Here is a 20,153-nt window from a genome sequence, read left to right on the forward strand (position 1 = left end):
AAATGGAAAGAAATTTAGTGGACATACTATATTTATGTATTTGGAAATTGTTTATTTATATTCGGAAAGTTTATTGTTGTGTTTGTCATCATTTCTACCAGGAACTTGAAAAACGTTAGTTTGTTGTTTCAACGGATACATTTATTTTCACATATCCCTAATCATTTATTATACCATAGGTGACACGCTACGCAGATGAATATTGTTGAATGAATAAATCTTTTACCGCCTATCGCATACATTTAACAAATGAAAACATCATTAACATACTTTGTCTTGCCTAGCGTGGCACAATCTCGTAGGTGTATATATATCCTTATGCATATCTACTATACATAATTGCTATATATACAACCTATGCAGACGTCGATTGTAATCGAAAAACGATAAATATGCACACTAAAAACTTACGTCGAAAATTGCTTCTCACACTAGTATTTGTTGCTTTTCGTTCAATAGTTCTATCAGTGAATATGCTTCTACGATAACACTCGTGGTATATGTTCCACCGGTTAGCACTAGATCAATTGCTTGTTCACCATTTTTGATTTTCACCAATATACTGTCACATAGGATATGGTGACTACTTTGCTCGCGGAAAAAAACATCGAAACATAATGCAAAACTCCTGTTGTATAGTGGGTGCTGCAGAAACTGGTATCTATTTAAATACGTGCTACGGTTAGATGTTGTTTAAGCTACACATTACGTACTTCACAAATACATAGATCCATAGCTGATGTAGTGCATATTGTTAGGCATAATTGAGAATCTTACAAGCATCTTTGCTTGTTTTTTTGTATGTTTTTTTTCACGAATATTACACATTAACAATTGCTTTGTACAGTTAAAGCATGAAAAAAATACAACCGAACAGTACAGCCCACATCGCACAGGTGAAATGAAATTATCAATCGATGCTTAGTTTGTAACAACCATTCCAATTCCGAAACAAATATGGAAACAATATCTCATGTTAGTTAGGTGGTGAAACTTAAAGAAAAAACTGAACTTGAACTGTTAATCAAGCATGGAGCAAACTGGGTTGTGTATTGGATGATCTCTAATGTAATGGAAGCGCAAAGTGACGAATTGTTCATAGCAAACTCATACTTGCACCACAAAAATAATACCACCAATTAGTTCAAAAACAATGTCCTTCCTACAGTAGAATTGTTTACAGGCTCTCCCAATTAGTTTTTCCCCCTTAAGCATATCAAAGCCGCAAATTAAAATAAAACCAATAACAGACGACCAGAACTGACGATCACCCAAAAGAAAAATTAATAAAATTACCAACAGCTAACATATACCAAAGGTTTAGGCAAAACTCATAAAAAAGTATATGCTTACGGATAGTAACAGGAAGGTTATCAGAAACCCGCTGGTGCTTTACACACCGTCAAAACTTATGTTCAACCGTACAAATTGTTTCATATTACTCACTGAGAATGGAATAGAAAAAAAGGAAAACAGATAAAGTGAACATACACGAGATATGGATTGATGGAGAGAGAGAGAGAAAGAGAGAGAGAGAGATAGAGACAGAGTGAAAGAGAGAAAGGAAGAGAGAGAAAGAGAGTTAGACATATAGATCAATAGACTACACTTCAAAACCCCAAATACAGAAAACTTATATGTTGCAACTTTATGAATCAGCATTCCAATTGTCGATCACGAACAGGGGATGAAAAGTCCAACAGTTCCAGTATGCATATATTGAGTGTATAAACCGAAAAAATCATTGCAAGTACTGACAACTTTACTAACTTATTTTTCAAAAATGTTCAACAGTGTAATGTTCATGAACGTCTATCAAATTATGACAAGACGAGAAGAAAAGAGCAATGGAGGATGGCTTATGGAAGGGAAAGAAGCGGAAAACTTAAAATCACAACCAACAAAAAATATTTCAGACAAACACGATCAAGAAAACAGTACTATTACAGCTATTGCATACAGAAAGAAAACATGTCGTTTGTTCAGAAACTCATCCATCAATCATCCTTCATTACAAGGCCACATCTAGTGATATATTGAAGCTTGTAACTATTTTCAACTAGCATTATCTTAACGGAATACCACACCATACATCCTCATCACCACAGTGTAATCACCACCCACCATCTGTTTTTAATCCCATACGATAGAGTTAATGCTAAGAAACAGGATATAAGAGGAACTGTGAAATTGCACAATTTCGCCTGCCCGCGATGCTGAAAGTACCGCACATTCGGCGAAACTTTGTTCACATCGTTCAACGGCAAGGGACTTTCCACTCAACAAAATTGATGTGACACACGGCCAGATTTCGTTGGAAGATACCGAAAGCTCCGACCAATGTCGCCGACCCTTCATGAAACTGGTGGAAACAATGCAACCAACCATTCAAAGGGTGGGAACGGAACAATGTCCATCCAACATCAACTTTATGATTGCTAAGAACCCAGCAATCACCTGCTCGATCACGGTTCGATTGGAATTTTGGTAATGAATTTCGAGTAGAGTAACATACAGACAGGAAAGGAATACAGAGAGTGAAGGTAAAGCTTTAACTAGTGGGATTAACCAGGACGAAATGGACCCACGGACCCACCGAATTTGTTACTATTTACTAACACATGACTTTCTCTCTCCTCTACTTGCTTGTACGTACGGCTCTTTCCGTTACAATCGTCGTGTAATGCACTATAAAATGGAGCCCGACAAATGTCTGCCGGCCGTGATATGATGGTACTGCACCGTGTGGACGCGTACTGCAAATATGGAAGTAAACTTGGGAGGACTGTAATAATAGCATCAGTGTATCGTAATGCTTGATTTGCCATTCTTATACTTAACTGTACATTACACATTGCTGTTCGATGGTGTTGCCCAAAAACAAGGGTGGGATGATATTAATGGTTTGTTAGCAAAAATATATACATTAGAACAAGGGAAAATAGGGAGCGATGAAAAAATAAGCAACAATTATTATAAAAAATGTCTTGGTCCTCGCGTAATTATGATATAAACCCAATGTTAAAAATTAAACAATTCATATGAAATAAACTAAAGTTTAGCCCTCTTTACTATCAATTCATAAACTAAAATAGTGTCATTATAAGAAGAAATGAAACATTACAAAAAAAGATATATTCGTTAGTCATTTCCATAACCAAATTTAACAAATAACACACGGGGAAGAAAACATTAAACCTCAAATGAAAAACTTTTCAATCACGCGTTTTAATAGTGAACCAATATCGGAGTTAACCGACTTGTCCGTAAAAAGGACAAATTATTTAGTTTTATGCAGCGCAACCGGGCCTGAAAGCAGTTAAACTCATATGCCCGTGAGCAATCGCACAAGACTGAAGGAAGAGTCAATGTCTAATAAGCAAAATTTGAATGAAGTAACCTTCACACTTAGCGTTAAAATTGATATTAAAAGCAATTTCCGGTGCAGCTTACGTTGTTCTTTTTTTCAGAACACTTATATGAAAACAGTTATTAATATTTCGCACTGCTTTTGTACAAAATAAATAAAACGAACGACTTAAAAAATTCTACGGTAAATTATTTTAAATTACTAAAAACAAAAACTTTGAAAATGTTCCATACGTCGTTGTTGAAGAAAATTATACACAAATCTAGCGTACCTTTAAACCACCATTTTGAAAATGTTAGGATATTTGGATTGGTAGCAACAATGCCACAATATTATCAGGCACTACAGGCAATATTATTGCTAGAATGAATTCTAAACGCATTACTAGAAATCTATTCTAGTCCTGATTTTAAGCATACCACACTGCAGCTAAATATTACAAATGATGGTTGATTCGGTGTCATATTCATAAAGCGAATGGGAGTTAATATTAGTTATACCGTCATTGTGTAAAAAGGCTAATATTAGTTAGTTTGAATAAGAAAATTTAACTCTACACCAACAGTAACAAACGATGAGCTAATAACCACTACGAATGCTGAATCAGCCGCCATGGCATTGTATCTTTCGTAAGATGTATGTAATTACATTCTCAGGATTGCTGTCGCGATTTAAACACCATAAACAAATTCAAACAATTGAAAGGACAAGTAATACATCGGCTACAAGGAACGATTATTCCAAACACTGGAAAAGCACCTTGCTTTGTGTAATCGTCGGCATTATGCTTCAGACGTCATGCATGTGTTATCCAAAATATTATTCGATTTGCTTCTCTCTTGTTTCTGCATTTTTGGTGATTACGAATACATGTACAAAGCTAAATGAAATATTACTCTCCTTAACAATGTCATGTCAAAGAATGGTAGTTTTTAACATTCTCTATCCTGACCCTAAGCTGTCGGGTTGTTAAGTGCTCTACTTTGATGTGTATAAATGTTCTTCAATTTAAACATCACATGTTTGAGCATTGCGAATACTTCCAACATGGCATTGTCCCGTATTCTTAACTTCACCTTTCCTACATTGCTACATAATGCCACTTCCTTACCTGGCGGTTTAATAGTTCAGGATTACTATAGAATTATTGCCTTAAAATTTGTTCACACGCGGAACATTTTTTCTTTTTTCTGTTTTGTACATTTTACAATTATAAAAATGAATTAAAAACCACATACCGCTGCTATTCTCTTGATGATGAAAACCTGGTCAATGTCACAACCAAATAGTTTATAATCCATAAACGGGTTTTCGATTAGTAGAACATTGTCAATTGCTAAATCATGTGCACAGTTGTTGCTCTCTGAAAAACGAAAAGAACGAATAAAAAAAAACAATTAGTCACTGTTCTTAATTGAATCATCCTGATTATAGTCAGTGTTACTTACAAGCTCTATTTCATATATATGACAGCATTGAAGTCTTTCGTTAGCCCAAGCCAACATGTGAAACAAGCATCGGAACTTATGCTTGACACAATCCAAATAATTACGATAACACCATCTTGACCACTCGCTTATGGATATATTATTGATAATGGAAGCCGTTGCAGTAATGGTGGTAAAGTAGCTGATGTCACCGCCGTTACTAGCGGTCGAGGTGACGTTACTGAAAGTCGTGGTAGCAGCGCTGGTTGAGTCAATCACCGGAATCGTGGTGGCATCATCGGTAGCATCGGTGCACCGGGGAAAACTACACCCATGCCCGGCACGGTTGGAATTTGCGTTATTAATCCACCTAATTGATGTAGAAAACAACGGAAAGAAGCAAACGCAAAACATCATACAGTATTAGAAATGGTTCAATGAAGCACCTTTTTCCATTAAACGTAAAACTAGATTATTTGATTTTTGGGGATTTCATTCATTTGTATTTATTCCGAACCAAAACGACGCTGCTAATGGTGATGGTGATGATTGTGGTTGTGATGGTAGTAGCAGTAGTAGCATAAATATTAGTAGTAGCGATTATATCAATAGTAGCAGTAATAAAAGTAAGTGAACGTTATTACAAAAACTAAATTATCAAAATTATATCTATATTCAAAACAGCAACGACAACGTGTAGTAAGTAGTGATACAGAACATAGATACGTATAACAATTGGTTTTGCTTATCTGCTCGAGTTGTTCTTGTTTACCACTGCCAGATTGTAAGTATTTCCAACCGCATGAATCGAAATGCGACCATTTTGAGCGACGTAAACATAGAACTGTACATTATAATACTGATGACGAACTTTGGTAGATTGTATTACGACTCTTCTTAAATCATTGATCAAGTACCCTACAAGTACGAAAGCAAAATTATTGACACGTAACTACAATGTTGACACAGATAGTAATTTATGAACATTAGTTTAGAACATTTGTGTATAAGGATTAGAAACTAGGCAAATTAGCTACGGTTAGGTGTTACAACATTACACACATATACAGCACAAACAGCTAAGTGGCTACACAATCCATAGAATAGGATTTGTTAAGTGATGAAAAATTACAATCCATATAAACAAAATTGAAATAACGCTGTTTATAACAAACTGTGCAGGACGCATATAAAATGTATGAAAAGTGGAAAAATAGATGTAAATTGTTAGTGATTGTCCGTCTAAGATTGTACACAGCTACGAGGTGTACACTATACCTAATACCATAATAGCATATTTGCAAACATCTCTAAACATACGAAAGCATCTAGAAATAATACCAAAAACTAACACACTTAACATAAGTTTTTCGACAATAGAGGAACCAAACCTAGGACACTCGCACACACTCAAACACACTCACACAAATGCACACATACACACAATATTACTGGCAGAAGGGGTAGTAGAATACACATTTAAGTGAGTTAGTAGTATTTTATAGGCTTATCTTAGACACGGGGAAGAGTGGTAACAGGTATGAAACTATCATCCATCCCTTTATTATATTTTATTTCATTTTTCATTTCTCGATTGTACTGCACTGGTGTCCTGCAAAAGAAAAAGAGACAACAACAGGAGTCGGCACTGTGGATGATTTTTCACCAACCCAACATCGTTAGCAGCCCATATCCGATATGGTTCTCTCGAAAACGGCTTGGCATATAATGTGTTTGTTACGAATCATCCCATTTCCAATTAGAAGTACTCCAATCATCAACATCAGCCATATGAGGGCGGTACGCATTACTAGTAGCAATGAATTAATAGCAAACCAGGATACTGCATGCAAAACACGATTTTAATGTAATAACTTCGAATATAGCTTAGAAATAAAACCGACAAAACAAATGTGATGCTAGTAGGTTTAAGCGATACGATTACCAGTCGGTATTTTCACGATCATATTTCTGCTCGACAAACTTTCATTTCAACTATGACCGATGAATTGATTTTGATTGTTTTTCAATGTTAGTTTACAATTAATCATTTACTGTATGCCTAAATTTGGTATAAAAAATTAATAATACATGCAGATATCTTTAACACATCAGTTACAGGTTAGCAATTGTGGTTTATGTCATTTTTGTTTTTTTTTATCGCCGTTATCCGTTTAAAACATCTTTTGACGGACGGTTTTATTTTTTGTTAAACAATTTGTTTTGCTTGTTTAAATATCCTTATTTAAATCTCATGTAAGCAGCAATGATAATTAATTAATAATAACACAAGTGTTGCTACAGGGGGGCGGTCCGGTGGTGCATGTGATAAACGGCGCCGGTCCACACGGCAGGACCGGGTTCAAATCCCATCCGAATCGTTCCCCCGTAGCAAGGACTGACTATACGGCTACGTGATAAAATAAGTCTAGTAAGCCAGAAATGGGCGGCGTGACCTGTAAGGTCGTTAAGCCAAGAAGAAGAAGAATACAAGTGTTGCTTTACGTTTTTACATACCTATGGACGCATGCACAGTGATTTTGAAAGTTAATTATACACTAACCAGGCACAATAATAGTAGAACTTGATATTAATTATCAAAAGCATTACATAACTGATAGAGCACACATGAAACGCATGAAATGTACAGAATCTAGAATGTCTACGTAACCCGATTTTAAAATAACTAAAAAATAATCAGAAAAAATACTCACCATGACACAAAAACGAATAAAATGAAAATAAGCTTGAAGCAAAATGAAGCTTCGAAGAACGTCAATCAACATAATATTGTGGGATTTTTTGTTCATAAAATCGTTTGTTAAGCCATTTGAAAATATTGGTAATGTTACTCTAGTATTGTCATGATATTTCCTTGTGTATGTTTTTTTTACATTTGAACAATAGATATTAAGCATGAAAGTAAATAAAATGCTAAATAAATATATGTGCAATTCTATTGCATAATGTGTTAGCGATGTACTATTACGAACAATAGAAAACAACACGTCTGGCTTAATCTGTTCCAACATATAGATTCTCCTAAATAGCAGCCTTAGGTAATGGTATTTCATATGATACGATACATGTTCCCAATTAATTATTAGTAAGGATAATTAAGCATAAAAATTATAAATTTCCTGCCAAATTTTGTTTTGAAATTTTTCAATAGCGCCAAAACGATTATATTTCCTAATTGTCACATTGATTAAAAAAAAAACTATTTTCATTAGAACATCAATAGCTGCAGCGAAAAGCAGCTGAAGCATCTCACTCGTTCTGCAAGCTTGCGCATACTATTTTTTTACTGGGAAACTTGCAAAAACATTTAAATGCACACACGAAAAAAACAGCAATTATGAAATGAAAGTTAATCAATACATTCACACAAAAGAGAAAGTAGTGTTTCCAAACAAGTGACAATGATAATGATATATAGCTAACATTAGTGTGAACAGAATTAATATTACAGTCTATATGAGTATAGGTATGTGCCTCGCTATTATACCTTGGGCGGACACAGTTTGCGCACGAGGAAATCTCGAGTGCGTTGAACTCGAATTTGTGAGACGTCATTGCACTGTAGAAAATACGGGATACAATAAGATAGCAGAAGGAGATGACACCAATAAACACGGCATGATATTGATTTTCATCGTTATGACAAGTTACAATAGAATTAGGGTAGAACGTTTTCCACGTGGATTCCAAATTCAAAACGAAGCCAACTAACGGAACCGCATGGTATGTTCGTCATTTTATTACGCTATTTCACAAAATTAACTAATCGACCTTTAAAGAAATTGGTTCGGTCTTTCTTTTTCACTCACTTTAGATGGGGCAAAATTTAGTGGTAGAACTGTGTATGAAATCATTTTGAAGCATAAAAAATAAACGAAACAAACGATAACTTTCAATGATACATGCTACCTGTGAAGAGTAAGACTTTTTACGTATTTCAAATGTATGAAAAAACAATTCTTACGAGTTTGTGTATCGATACGATGTCTGACACATACACTTACAGAACAACAATCCGCTAATTTAACTGCAGAAAATAATTCATTTAGCATACGCAGGCAACTTAAGTTAAATCGTGTGCAATCATCTCATTATCTTGCATTTGGATTCTGTAGTGTAAAACACATTATCAAATGAGTAATCTTAAAACGTACCAATTGGGAATTGATTGTTCGTTTGTTTGTTTATCTTTTGCAGGCACGGGAAAAATTCCCATTGTCAGTAAATATTCTTTCAACTCGGTTAAATCTGAGTACTAATTTACTATAAGTCAATCAATCTATTTCGATAATTTTATTCGACATTCTGCAGCGTATAGTGTGTATGAAACATACAATATCTTTCACGTCGTTTCTTTTTCATTTTTTTATATAAACATTCCGTTAAGGAAATTTTGAAAATGTGTTCCAAAGTCGTAATTAAAAAAATATCTTTATATAAAATCTTAACTAACAGTATCATCTATCTTTGAACATTATTTTACCAACGGGTAATGTTGTAACAAAAAAATGCTATTATAAGCATTCATTTTGCAACATCATTTCCCCGCTTTGCAAGTATGATATTCATTTCGAAATAGAATATCATTATAAATACATGGCGAAAAATATGAAAAACTCAAACCCATGAAGAACAAAAATGAGGTACCAATAGCTACACAAATTATGCCAATATGCAGCCATATTATAAGCACAAATTACAGCTACAATTGTGTTCAATAACATAGAGGTACCCATAGAGGTAAGTATTGCTAGATTACTACGCGAATCGTATAGACCACATTAAGGTCCGTATCTCATTATAGGATTTGTTAGGATGTTTTCAAATTCAAATCAACTTTGCTTAACACGAAATTTTATTGCTACGTTGAACTTGAATCCAATCATTTTTCAGCGGCTCTGGAAACTACCTTCATATATTTTCGACACCAATGTACGTCAAGTTTTATTGTTAATTACTGTAATGTACTACAGGTGTACATGTATCGTGAATATCATTAGGGAAATCAGTTTATTCCATTTCATATTCTGACAGATACAGCCAAAATAAACATGAAGCAAAGTGAAATTACCAAGAACCAAAAAAATTTTAATGAAAAAAAATCTTTTTAATTCAATCTCAAATGTGTTTATCTACTATAAATTTGGCGTGTTGAACGTATTAACATTTATCTTATTATTTTCAATAGAATTATACCTCTAATATTATTTAAAAATCTTTGAACTTTCAAATCTGGGGATGTTGTAACATCATTACAGAAGACTTTGTGAGGAATTCATCTATTAAAAAGGATAAAATAAAAATTATCAAAACTATCATTTTATGTGCCAATTGTATAAACCAATTGTTCTTCGAAAAACCATTAGGAATCAAGCCACGAATCAGTTTTAATACACATTTGAGATTGGATGAAACATATTATACTTTCATGTTTCCGCATTTGAATATGTCCTTGTTCTTAGTAAGAATTAATGTTCATTAGCTTATTTGTGCTAACAATCCTTTTAACGCTATATTTATCATATTTACGTAAGTAAATATCAATATGCCAATAGCAAATATCAATACCAATATACTTAACGATATAATGCTCGCCATCGTTGTATATTCCAAACACGAAATCAATTCTATGTCCATCACTTAACGATAAAAATGATAACAATGTTTTGGAAATGTACTGTTTTGGTCAACTTCACAACTTGATATCAACAGTTACCAAACTCTACATATCGGGGCCAAGTTTCTTCAATGTTCAAACCTTGACACCAAGTATCATAAACAAAACAAATTCATGAGCCAAAGTTCTCGTTATGCGAGACCTCGTTGAAAGTTACATTATTGTTCAACGAAACAATTGAACAAAATTGACAGCTGTTCAACCGTGGTGAACATTTGTACAGATGTCCGGTTGGTTAAAACTATTAAAATCGTCACCAAACGATATACTTGAAATTATTTTATTTTACGTTCTAAATTTTAATTGTTATTTGATAATAATTTGCTTGATCCAGAAGCATTAAAAGAAGCAGAAGCATTTTTAGCATTAAAAGGACTACCATAGTTTATAGGTAGTATATACGCTTTATCTAGATATATAAATGACCTTGATATTTAAGGGACTATTATCCGTGGAAATCGATTAACCAATCAGTCCGGCCCCGAGCACCCCGGATAATCGACGTTCTACTGTAGTTGCTGAATTCATACGCTGTTATGCTAGAATCTAAATTTCTAACCCCTGTTGAACAGATGCATGACCAAGATCCTGTTCGTAGTTGACCTGTTCTTGGATATTATTACCTGAACTGAATCAAACTATAATATCGAAAAAACCGATATTTTACGGAAAATGCTATATGATATATTGATTCATTCAACGATATAGTACTATTAAAAAATGATCTCAGATGAATATTAATAAACCAATGAATTTATTTGAATATGCCATCAAATTTTTACGCGTTTTTCACAATACAAATATTAATCCCTGATTTCTGTGTATCATAAAATTTCAAGTACGAAAATACGTACCCCTATGATAATGAACACAATTGTTTATCATTGTATAACGATTTTTCCTGATAAGTATGTTTGAATAGTCTTATATCCTAACCTTACATTTATGTTTGTGTTTTACAGTACAAAACCCAGCACAAGTTTCTAAAAGTAGGAAATATGTGTCATTCTAATTTGTATATTGTTTGACTTAAGCTGTATAATGTAAAATTGCATTATATATGTCAATTTATATAAGGAGCCAAATTTGAAAACGATTGCTTAAAGTACTGAGTATGTGAGCATCGCTCTGGATGTTTTCACTTTTGTGTGTTTCATTCAATATTAGTGGGTGTTTGACGACTGTAATTTATACACAAATATCATTCTATCAGCAAGTGCTTCATTCGTCTACCTAACGAATAAAATGTATTCGTTTCGTTTGCATTGTTTAATTAGCAATTAGATTCTCAACATCTTAACCCGTGTCAGGGTACAATCAGAAGCCCGAAAATCTGTCCATATATATAGCACAGAGTATAGTAAAAGTTACTGTGCTACTATCTTGGGTAATGATCACTTTCGATAATATTGATTGTACCTACCTGGACCAAGACCCATTTGAGGGGGACCAGGACGAAGCATATTTCCCCCCAATAACGCCAAGTTACCACCTCCCGGTGGACCAAGCGCCAATCCTTGACGCATCATTTGAGGCATTAGTGGGACGGGACCTCCGAGGGATACTGGAACCTAAAAACAGGCGAAGGGAAATAGAATATAGGTATATTTTAGTATAATTCAGTAACACATATTTTCGTCAATTGCTGTAACACCAATATACAAGAATACAAGCTTCAAGCTAAGTTATACTTAGCTGCAAGCTCACAAACGGAAACAAGCAAAACAGTATTTTTCAGGGCCTATAGCATTTGGTCTCACACCCTTAAAAACAAACATACACAAATCTTAAATACATACATACATACCGCATTCTACATCGTTTAAAATGATACACATCCCAGTACGCGAAATATGACCAAATATTTAGATACTCACTTAGTTTTAGCAAATCTTTACACAAGCAATTGTACCTATAGTATAGCTAGTACTACTCTACAATATCTATTGAACTGACCATTCCTAGTGGCATTCCCGGTCGACTGGCGGCAGCTGCTGCAGCATTCGCCGCAGCTGCGTTTGCTGCCTGAAATCGTTGAATCATAGCTGCACGATTCAATTCCTCGATCTGTTTGTGATGGTTGGCCGCAGCGGCATGAGCATGCGCTATCACAGCGGCTTGCTGAAAAGCGCATAAAAAATATATCACAATTCCAGCATGAATTTCGTTTACAGTGCATCGAAATGGATAAATTGAATTGGGTTGATAAAAATATGATACAACGCAAAATAATCAGAAAGGAATAAGACAATGGAAGGGAAAACTACAAATGAGGAGATATAGTTTCAATAGGAAAATCTTTTTTTTTTTCATTAAAGAACTGAGTTTTTTGTCGAGATTCGTTTTCTATTGCAAGTACAACAGCATTGTAATGCGCAGCAAATTTATGGTACTTTCTGTAACGTCAAGTTTGATTCTCCCGACCGGGGAATGTGTATATAAGTAGTTTGAATAACCTTCTGATTAAACACATCGCGTTTGTAATCGTCCTCTAGGTCACTCACTTCATGTCTAATGTTTTGTTTAATTATATCATTTAAACCTTCCAAAGTATCTATCGAAAAGAATGGCCAAGAATGTATTGCAGAGCGTACTAAACCTGAATCTCTGAACGAAAACAGCCTTACCCATAAAAAATGGATAAAAATAACAATGATCGGTTGCTAGCACCACGAAACAACTTACAGCAATTGTTCATAACTATTACCATTTTAATGAGCATTAAACATTTGTTTGGCAATATGAACACGAGACTTATCAATGAGGAATAAAAATTCAGGCAAGTCAAACACCAATACAAAAGTCAAATTGTGCACAATACTAAGGAAATAGATGAGAATAGAGGCAAACAGGTTAATCGACCCGCACACCCATGCATACATATGATGTATGAGATTTTGCAAACATAACTCAACAAATAACAATACTACTTTAATACTCGAAAATCAATACAAGAAACGAATCAAACCAAAATGTACCCAAATCACGCTTTATTTTTTCGCTTTACCTGACCTGTTAATCAATAACGTAAATTGCAAAAAAAAGAACGTACTAAACAAATTAACATTATTGAGATACAAATTTTTGTATACTTTAAACTACCTGTGAATGTACCGAATTAGTAAAACCAAGTACGACATCGTACAAACATATTACGACGACCGATCGTTTAACAATGTTTTATCGAAATCATTAGCGAAAGACTTTGAAAACAACCGAGGTCAATAAATTAATGCTACGCAATTCAACATTGACTACACATCACATATGCGGGCCCCACGCATGGCACGCATCCGAGCACATTAAGATAGAAATAAATCTGCTCACGCACCATATCTCAACGATTAAGAAAAGCTACTCAGTAAGTTAGGATAGGGAAAATGACATAACAGGATTCTGGATAGATATGTAAAGAAATGATACATTAAGCCAACAGGTAACAGGACCTACCTCATGCGGCGACATCATCCGATTGTCTTTCATCACGGCGGTCGTTTGGGTGTTGGAAACGATCGGTGCGGTGCCAGCTGCAGATGAAAAAGGCGACAATTGCTGAAGCTGGGCTTGTTGTTGCTGGTGCTGTTGTTGTTGCTGCTGTTGTTGTTGCTGTTGCTGCTGTTGCTGCTGATGCTGCTGGTGCTGCTTCAGTTGCGCTTGGGCCTGCACCTGTGCCTGTAGGTGCTGATGAGCCGCTGCAACTGCAGCCGCCACCTGTGCCTTTTGCTTTTCGTGCTGTTTTTGCTGCAGCATTTGCTGAGTAGCTTGCTGAATTTGCTTTTGATACTGAGGCTTCCGTGCTCGTAATTCCTCTAAGCTAAGGTCCTCCGGAGGATGTACAATTTTGGACGTTGCGGTGCCTGAGTTGGGTATTACTGTAGAAGATGCGGCCTTCGTTGCATCACCACCTAACCCATTATTGCTGTTATTACTGGCTGCCGCCGCAGAAATAGCACTATTGGTTGTTGGCGGGGCACTTATCGTGGCAGAGCTGTATGCAGGAAATGTTGGTTTTGAAGTAGTCGATACGGTAGCCGCACTCGCAGCTGCTGCCGCTGGAAACAGTGGCCTTGGAGCGGTTGCCATCATCGTGGGCATCATTTGCATCCCGGGTGGTACCATGTACGGATTCATGCCTCCCATCGCACTCATCATTGGGTTGATGCCGTAGGCTGCCTGCAAATGCGGTGGCATCATATTTTGAATCTGCATTAATCCCTGCGGTACTGACGCTGAAAAGTTAAGATGCATATTTAATAACACTTGTCCAGCCATATAACCATACTCAAGACTCAATTTACCCTCGGGTTGTTTCATTTTCTTGTGTGCGGGTTCTTCTTCTTCCGACTCTGACCGATTCCCGTTCTTCTGTTTTTCATGATCACGGATGTCCTCCGGAGGGATACCTTCCATACCATAAATTTCGATCACTATGTTCGACCGATTGGGAAGCGAATTTGGGACCTTGTCAATCGATTCCTTATGCACCTGCATACAGTGTATCGAAAGCCCCGGACCTGTGTAAAGCTTTTTGTGGCAAATGTGGCATTTAAAATGCTTAGCTTTCTGATGTTGCACTAGAATTTTCTCATCGTCGAATTCTCTGTTGCAGTACCTGTGCAGATTGAAGGCGCCGGAAAGCGCAATTTATCGCTAAGGAAAATACAGCGTTATGTAATAAAAACAGGAAATAATATTGTATAGTCCGCCGCATCGGCTATTTAGAACAGATTGGCATGACACTAAGAAGCACACAATCCGTCCAATGACGCTGTCAATGCTATGCCAACAACGACCGGATGCAGTAAAATGTAAATATTTTATAAAAGGATACCAACACCAGGGCTTTGATGCCTTCTTCTTTTTGCGACCCATTTCTTTAGAAAATGTGTTATGCGGTGAAGTATTTGATGCAACCAGACACAACTGGCTCTGTGGCACAAGTTTAATTTTTCAACTTATATTCGTCGCCCTTCGGCTCTTCTGACGTCGCTTCAGACTGTCTACTGCTTGTTCAGATGGCCCATAATATCGTGCAGTTAAGGAAAAACCCACACGTTTCTAGCTTTCAACATTCGGTTTTTGATCAGCTCACGTAAAAATAAAGGTTTTTTCACACATTTGGTGCTAGTGAAGCATTTAATTAGACTGTTTTTTAACTTTTCAAGGAGCGCTTGCAAATTTTCCACTGTCACGAAATATCGACTGACGAGAAAGGTGGACAGAACGACAGCTTTCACCAACACACAGACACACCTAGTTGACAGTAGCAAGCAACCCAAGTAGAAATATCGAGCAGTTTTTTGGCTTTTTTCAATGGACTTTGCGGATCGGCACCCGTATAGCAAAATATGGGCATTTAAACTACTCGACGCGAAGCCACTGCTCGAATCGGAAAACCCTATGTGCCTCTCGCGCGCCCGTATTCAAAAACGTATCGCGACCTCTCGTTCTGTTTTTGATTTTTTGAGCTTTTACATGATTTTTAAGTAGGCGGGGCTGTAGCACCGCTCTACAATATTGTACCGCTCTATAATATTATAGTGTAAGACGTGTAACAGTGTGTGTCATGTCGCATGCTTCGCTGCATGGCAAACACGACGACACACGAACAACACCGAAGAGGACGACAAAAACACGATCCTTCACTGCACACTGGATTAGGGTGCGCGTACGATGCGGCAAACAGCGCAAGAAGAAAAAACGATCCTTCACTGCACACAGGATTACAGTGTGCGCACGGCGAATGACGCAGCACAAAAGAAGCACAAAAGGAAGACGAAAACACTATCCTGTACCAACGCGTACAATATGTTTTGACACTATTTATCACCAAAATACACGCATAAACTTTCATACACCAAACACTGCACCAACTGAATTCATCGTCGTGTGAACAGGGGAAGAAGTTTCCACAACATGCACCGAAAGTTTTTTCCCTCACTACATTTCAATGCGCTTGCCGAAGCACGGAGTGTAGGGAAAAAACTAACACCACACGTTAATGGCATAAAAAGGCACATCAACTCTACATAAATCACAACACTGGTCAGCATATTGCACTGCATAAAGCAATCGCGCATACTTGCAAACTTCCGCGCATCATTCACGCACAAACAAATATAAAATTTGCTAAGTCCCACAACACGTCCACCCTGGACTTAGCGCACAGCAAACTGAGCTCGTCACAGTGTGGGATGAACGCTAGAGTAAGGACGCAGGATAACAATGTAGGTCAGAACGAGATGGAAACAATTCTAGCTTCAACAAACTCTGTCGGCTCACACACACAATCAAGGGTTTCATGCTTTTTTTCGGGTTTCGCCGTCGTTTTCCATGTTCTTCTTGATCTTTTACCGTAATTTTCTCAAATTTGAGAGAATTTTACCGTCATTCTCTCAAATTTGAGGTCTCTTTGTCTGTCGGGCAGCTTACCCAAGCAAAAAGTTTCGACTTGTCAAGAGCAAATGACAGAACGTCTCCCTCTAAAAAATATTCCGTGCCTGCTCGCACTTACACTGAGCGAGAGTCGGTCAGAAAGCTCGAGTCGTGTCTGATGAGTTTTCTCATGCTGTTCGCTTCTCTTGGGTTATGCCCTCTTGCTCGTACTCACGCTCGTTCTACCGTCGATACAAAAATGTACAATCCGTGCGGTTGTCAGACTGCTCCAAACACCAACAACACCAACAAATGCATTGGTTTACAACAACAAATCGAAGCTATCCGAGTTGTTCGCGGGATCGTATACAGAATCGCTGACGAATCGCTGTACATTTGTTTTCTTAATTTTTATCATTATTATTAACATAATTATTATTTCATATTAAGAGAGGCGAATGCACCAAGACATCATACAAAAATTAAACAACAGCTCATGCTCATGTGTCGAAGCTGTTGCTGTTTTCTACCACGATTTTGTTATGAGCTAATAGACGTTTTGGGCGTTGGAATCCGATTTGATTATACGACCGTGAAATAAAGAACCACCAAAGTAGCTCTTTTTAAGTTTCATAACATATTTTGGAACACGTTACAGCTTTCTTCGTGTTGTGAAAGATAAACAGTTGTATCAATTTAATATGAATAACAATTCTGTTTGCATTTCTCTTAATACAAATCGATTGCGTGGCCGATGTTCCGCGAAGCATTCTTCTAATGCTTGTCTTTGCCGGCCAGAGTTGCTGATCAAAACATTTCATTTGCCATCGATCCTTTCATTCAATTGCTCATTGCATTGCATTGCACCAGCTAAGTCCGTGAGCCAAACTGTTTCTGTTGGATGCGACCGTAGCGACACTTCCTGGAAAACTAATATGCAAAACATATCACAACACAGCTGAACGTAACATGGAACACCTGGAATATTCTCTATCGTTCCCTTGTTACCAGCAATCGATGCCGTGCGAAAGATGCTCAGACACTTTAAATAAAAGGCGCGTGTAGAAATTGAAACGCAATGAAACATTTAACAGTGCACTGTACATTAACGTACTTCGCGACATCTGTAATGATCCTATTCGGTATCAAGCAAGAGCCAAGAATATGTACGATTGATAATGTTCTGGTATGGCTTTGCATATTAGATGTCACGAAAGCCTACGAAAAAAGGAATGTTTATTTTAACAACAAACCCATAGATAATTAAACAAATATCTTTGCAAAATCGTCAAACTAAAGCTACGTAAAAACGGTCCGTGTGCGAGGATCGCCATTCTATGTTCAAAAATAAAAACACTCGTACAAAAAACACCAACCTAAAAATCATTATCGCTCAGATCAGTCCACAACATGTTGATGCATCGCGCACGAAGCACCACCGGCAATAGAACCATAACAGAACAGCTGATGGTACTTCGTTCAAAGCGTCGCACGTAGAACAAAACCTGGTCCGTATCAATCCTTTTGGCGCCAAATTGTTGGTACCATCGGTTCGCGGACGCTTGAAACACCACGGTAAATTGCCTCCAAATGTAAGTCTGGGATCGATTCCCGATATTTCCTACCATTACTATCTTTGCAGAAAACACACATGGGCGAGCTGGCAATATCACTCCAGTATATGACTATCATACTTACCCTTGCGCACATGACGCGAGGATACCCTAACCTTGAAATAATAGTACGGTCTAAATCCTATACCACTAGTCAAAACGAAACAAACCGACAAGCCATAGGCAGAACGAACGAACGAACGCGATGCAAGACATACCAGCGCAGAACAGAACTCGCGAATCGAACAAATACTAGAATTAGCAGGAGCAAGCAAGAGAAAAAATAGACGGTCGATCGCCACACATAAAAAAAATAATGTGGCAACGGCTGTGACAAGCTTTTTTGCTTTAATTTTGAAATTGAGCTTTTTGCTAGACATCCGCACGATGACAGCAAAAATCCTGCAGTCCTCCTGCTGTTTGGACGAGACTGACTGATTGTCGGAACAAATAGCGGAAAACGTTTCGGTATACGAAATATAGGTCGAAATTTATGCCGAAGTTCATTCAAAACGTCCGATTGGGCATTCCCAAGCAAAAAGTTTCGACTTGTCAAGAGCAAATGACAGAACGTCTCCCTCTAAAAAATATTCCGTGCCTGCTCGCACTTACACTGAGCGAGAGTCGGTCAGAAAGCTCGAGTCGTGTCTGATGAGTTTTCTCATGCTGTTCGCTTCTCTTGGGTTATGCCCTCTTGCTCGTACTCACGCTCGTTCTACCGTCGATACAAAAATGTACAATCCGTGCGGTTGTCAGACTGCTCCAAACACCAACAACACCAACAAATGCATTGGTTTACAACAACAAATCGAAGCTATCCGAGTTGTTCGCGGGATCGTATACAGAATCGCTGACGAATCGCTGTACATTTGTTTTCTTAATTTTTATCATTATTATTAACATAATTATTATTTCATATTAAGAGAGGCGAATGCACCAAGACATCATACAAAAATTAAACAACAGCTCATGCTCATGTGTCGAAGCTGTTGCTGTTTTCTACCACGATTTTGTTATGAGCTAATAGACGTTTTGGGCGTTGGAATCCGATTTGATTATACGACCGTGAAATAAAGAACCACCAAAGTAGCTCTTTTTAAGTTTCATAACATATTTTGGAACACGTTACAGCTTTCTTCGTGTTGTGAAAGATAAACAGTTGTATCAATTTAATATGAATAACAATTCTGTTTGCATTTCTCTTAATACAAATCGATTGCGTGGCCGATGTTCCGCGAAGCATTCTTCTAATGCTTGTCTTTGCCGGCCAGAGTTGCTGATCAAAACATTTCATTTGCCATCGATCCTTTCATTCAATTGCTCATTGCATTGCATTGCACCAGCTAAGTCCGTGAGCCAAACTGTTTCTGTTGGATGCGACCGTAGCGACACTTCCTGGAAAACTAATATGCAAAACATATCACAACACAGCTGAACGTAACATGGAACACCTGGAATATTCTCTATCGTTCCCTTGTTACCAGCAATCGATGCCGTGCGAAAGATGCTCAGACACTTTAAATAAAAGGCGCGTGTAGAAATTGAAACGCAATGAAACATTTAACAGTGCACTGTACATTAACGTACTTCGCGACATCTGTAATGATCCTATTCGGTATCAAGCAAGAGCCAAGAATATGTACGATTGATAATGTTCTGGTATGGCTTTG

The 20,153-nt window shown here is 37.0% G+C and overlaps 1 protein-coding gene across 6 annotated transcripts; it reads right to left on the minus strand.

The window, feature by feature from the left end:
• Window positions 1-119: 119 nt before the first annotated feature.
• On the minus strand, window positions 120-15,763 carry LOC125762616 (BUB3-interacting and GLEBS motif-containing protein ZNF207). Of its 6 annotated transcripts, XM_049424941.1 has the most exons (8): window positions 15,327-15,763; window positions 14,794-15,107; window positions 13,946-14,724; window positions 12,452-12,616; window positions 11,919-12,066; window positions 8,306-8,377; window positions 4,819-6,409; window positions 120-4,733 (listed from the first exon to the last, which is right to left on the minus strand). In XM_049424941.1, exons 1-6 carry the CDS (start codon window positions 15,365-15,367, stop codon window positions 8,370-8,372), a joined length of 1,455 nt encoding a protein of 484 aa, XP_049280898.1. In that variant the 5' UTR covers window positions 15,368-15,763; the 3' UTR covers window positions 120-4,733; window positions 4,819-6,409; window positions 8,306-8,369. The 6 variants fall into 6 exon arrangements, with proteins under 6 accessions (XP_049280898.1, XP_049280894.1, XP_049280895.1 ...); XM_049424937.1 differs by lacking the exon at window positions 8,306-8,377 and having other exon boundaries at window positions 4,819-5,167; XM_049424938.1 differs by lacking the exon at window positions 8,306-8,377.
• Window positions 15,764-20,153: the final 4,390 nt, after the last annotated feature.

Source organism: Anopheles funestus, chromosome 2RL, assembly GCF_943734845.2.
Source record: "Anopheles funestus chromosome 2RL, idAnoFuneDA-416_04, whole genome shotgun sequence".
NCBI lineage: Eukaryota > Metazoa > Arthropoda > Insecta > Diptera > Culicidae > Anopheles > Anopheles funestus.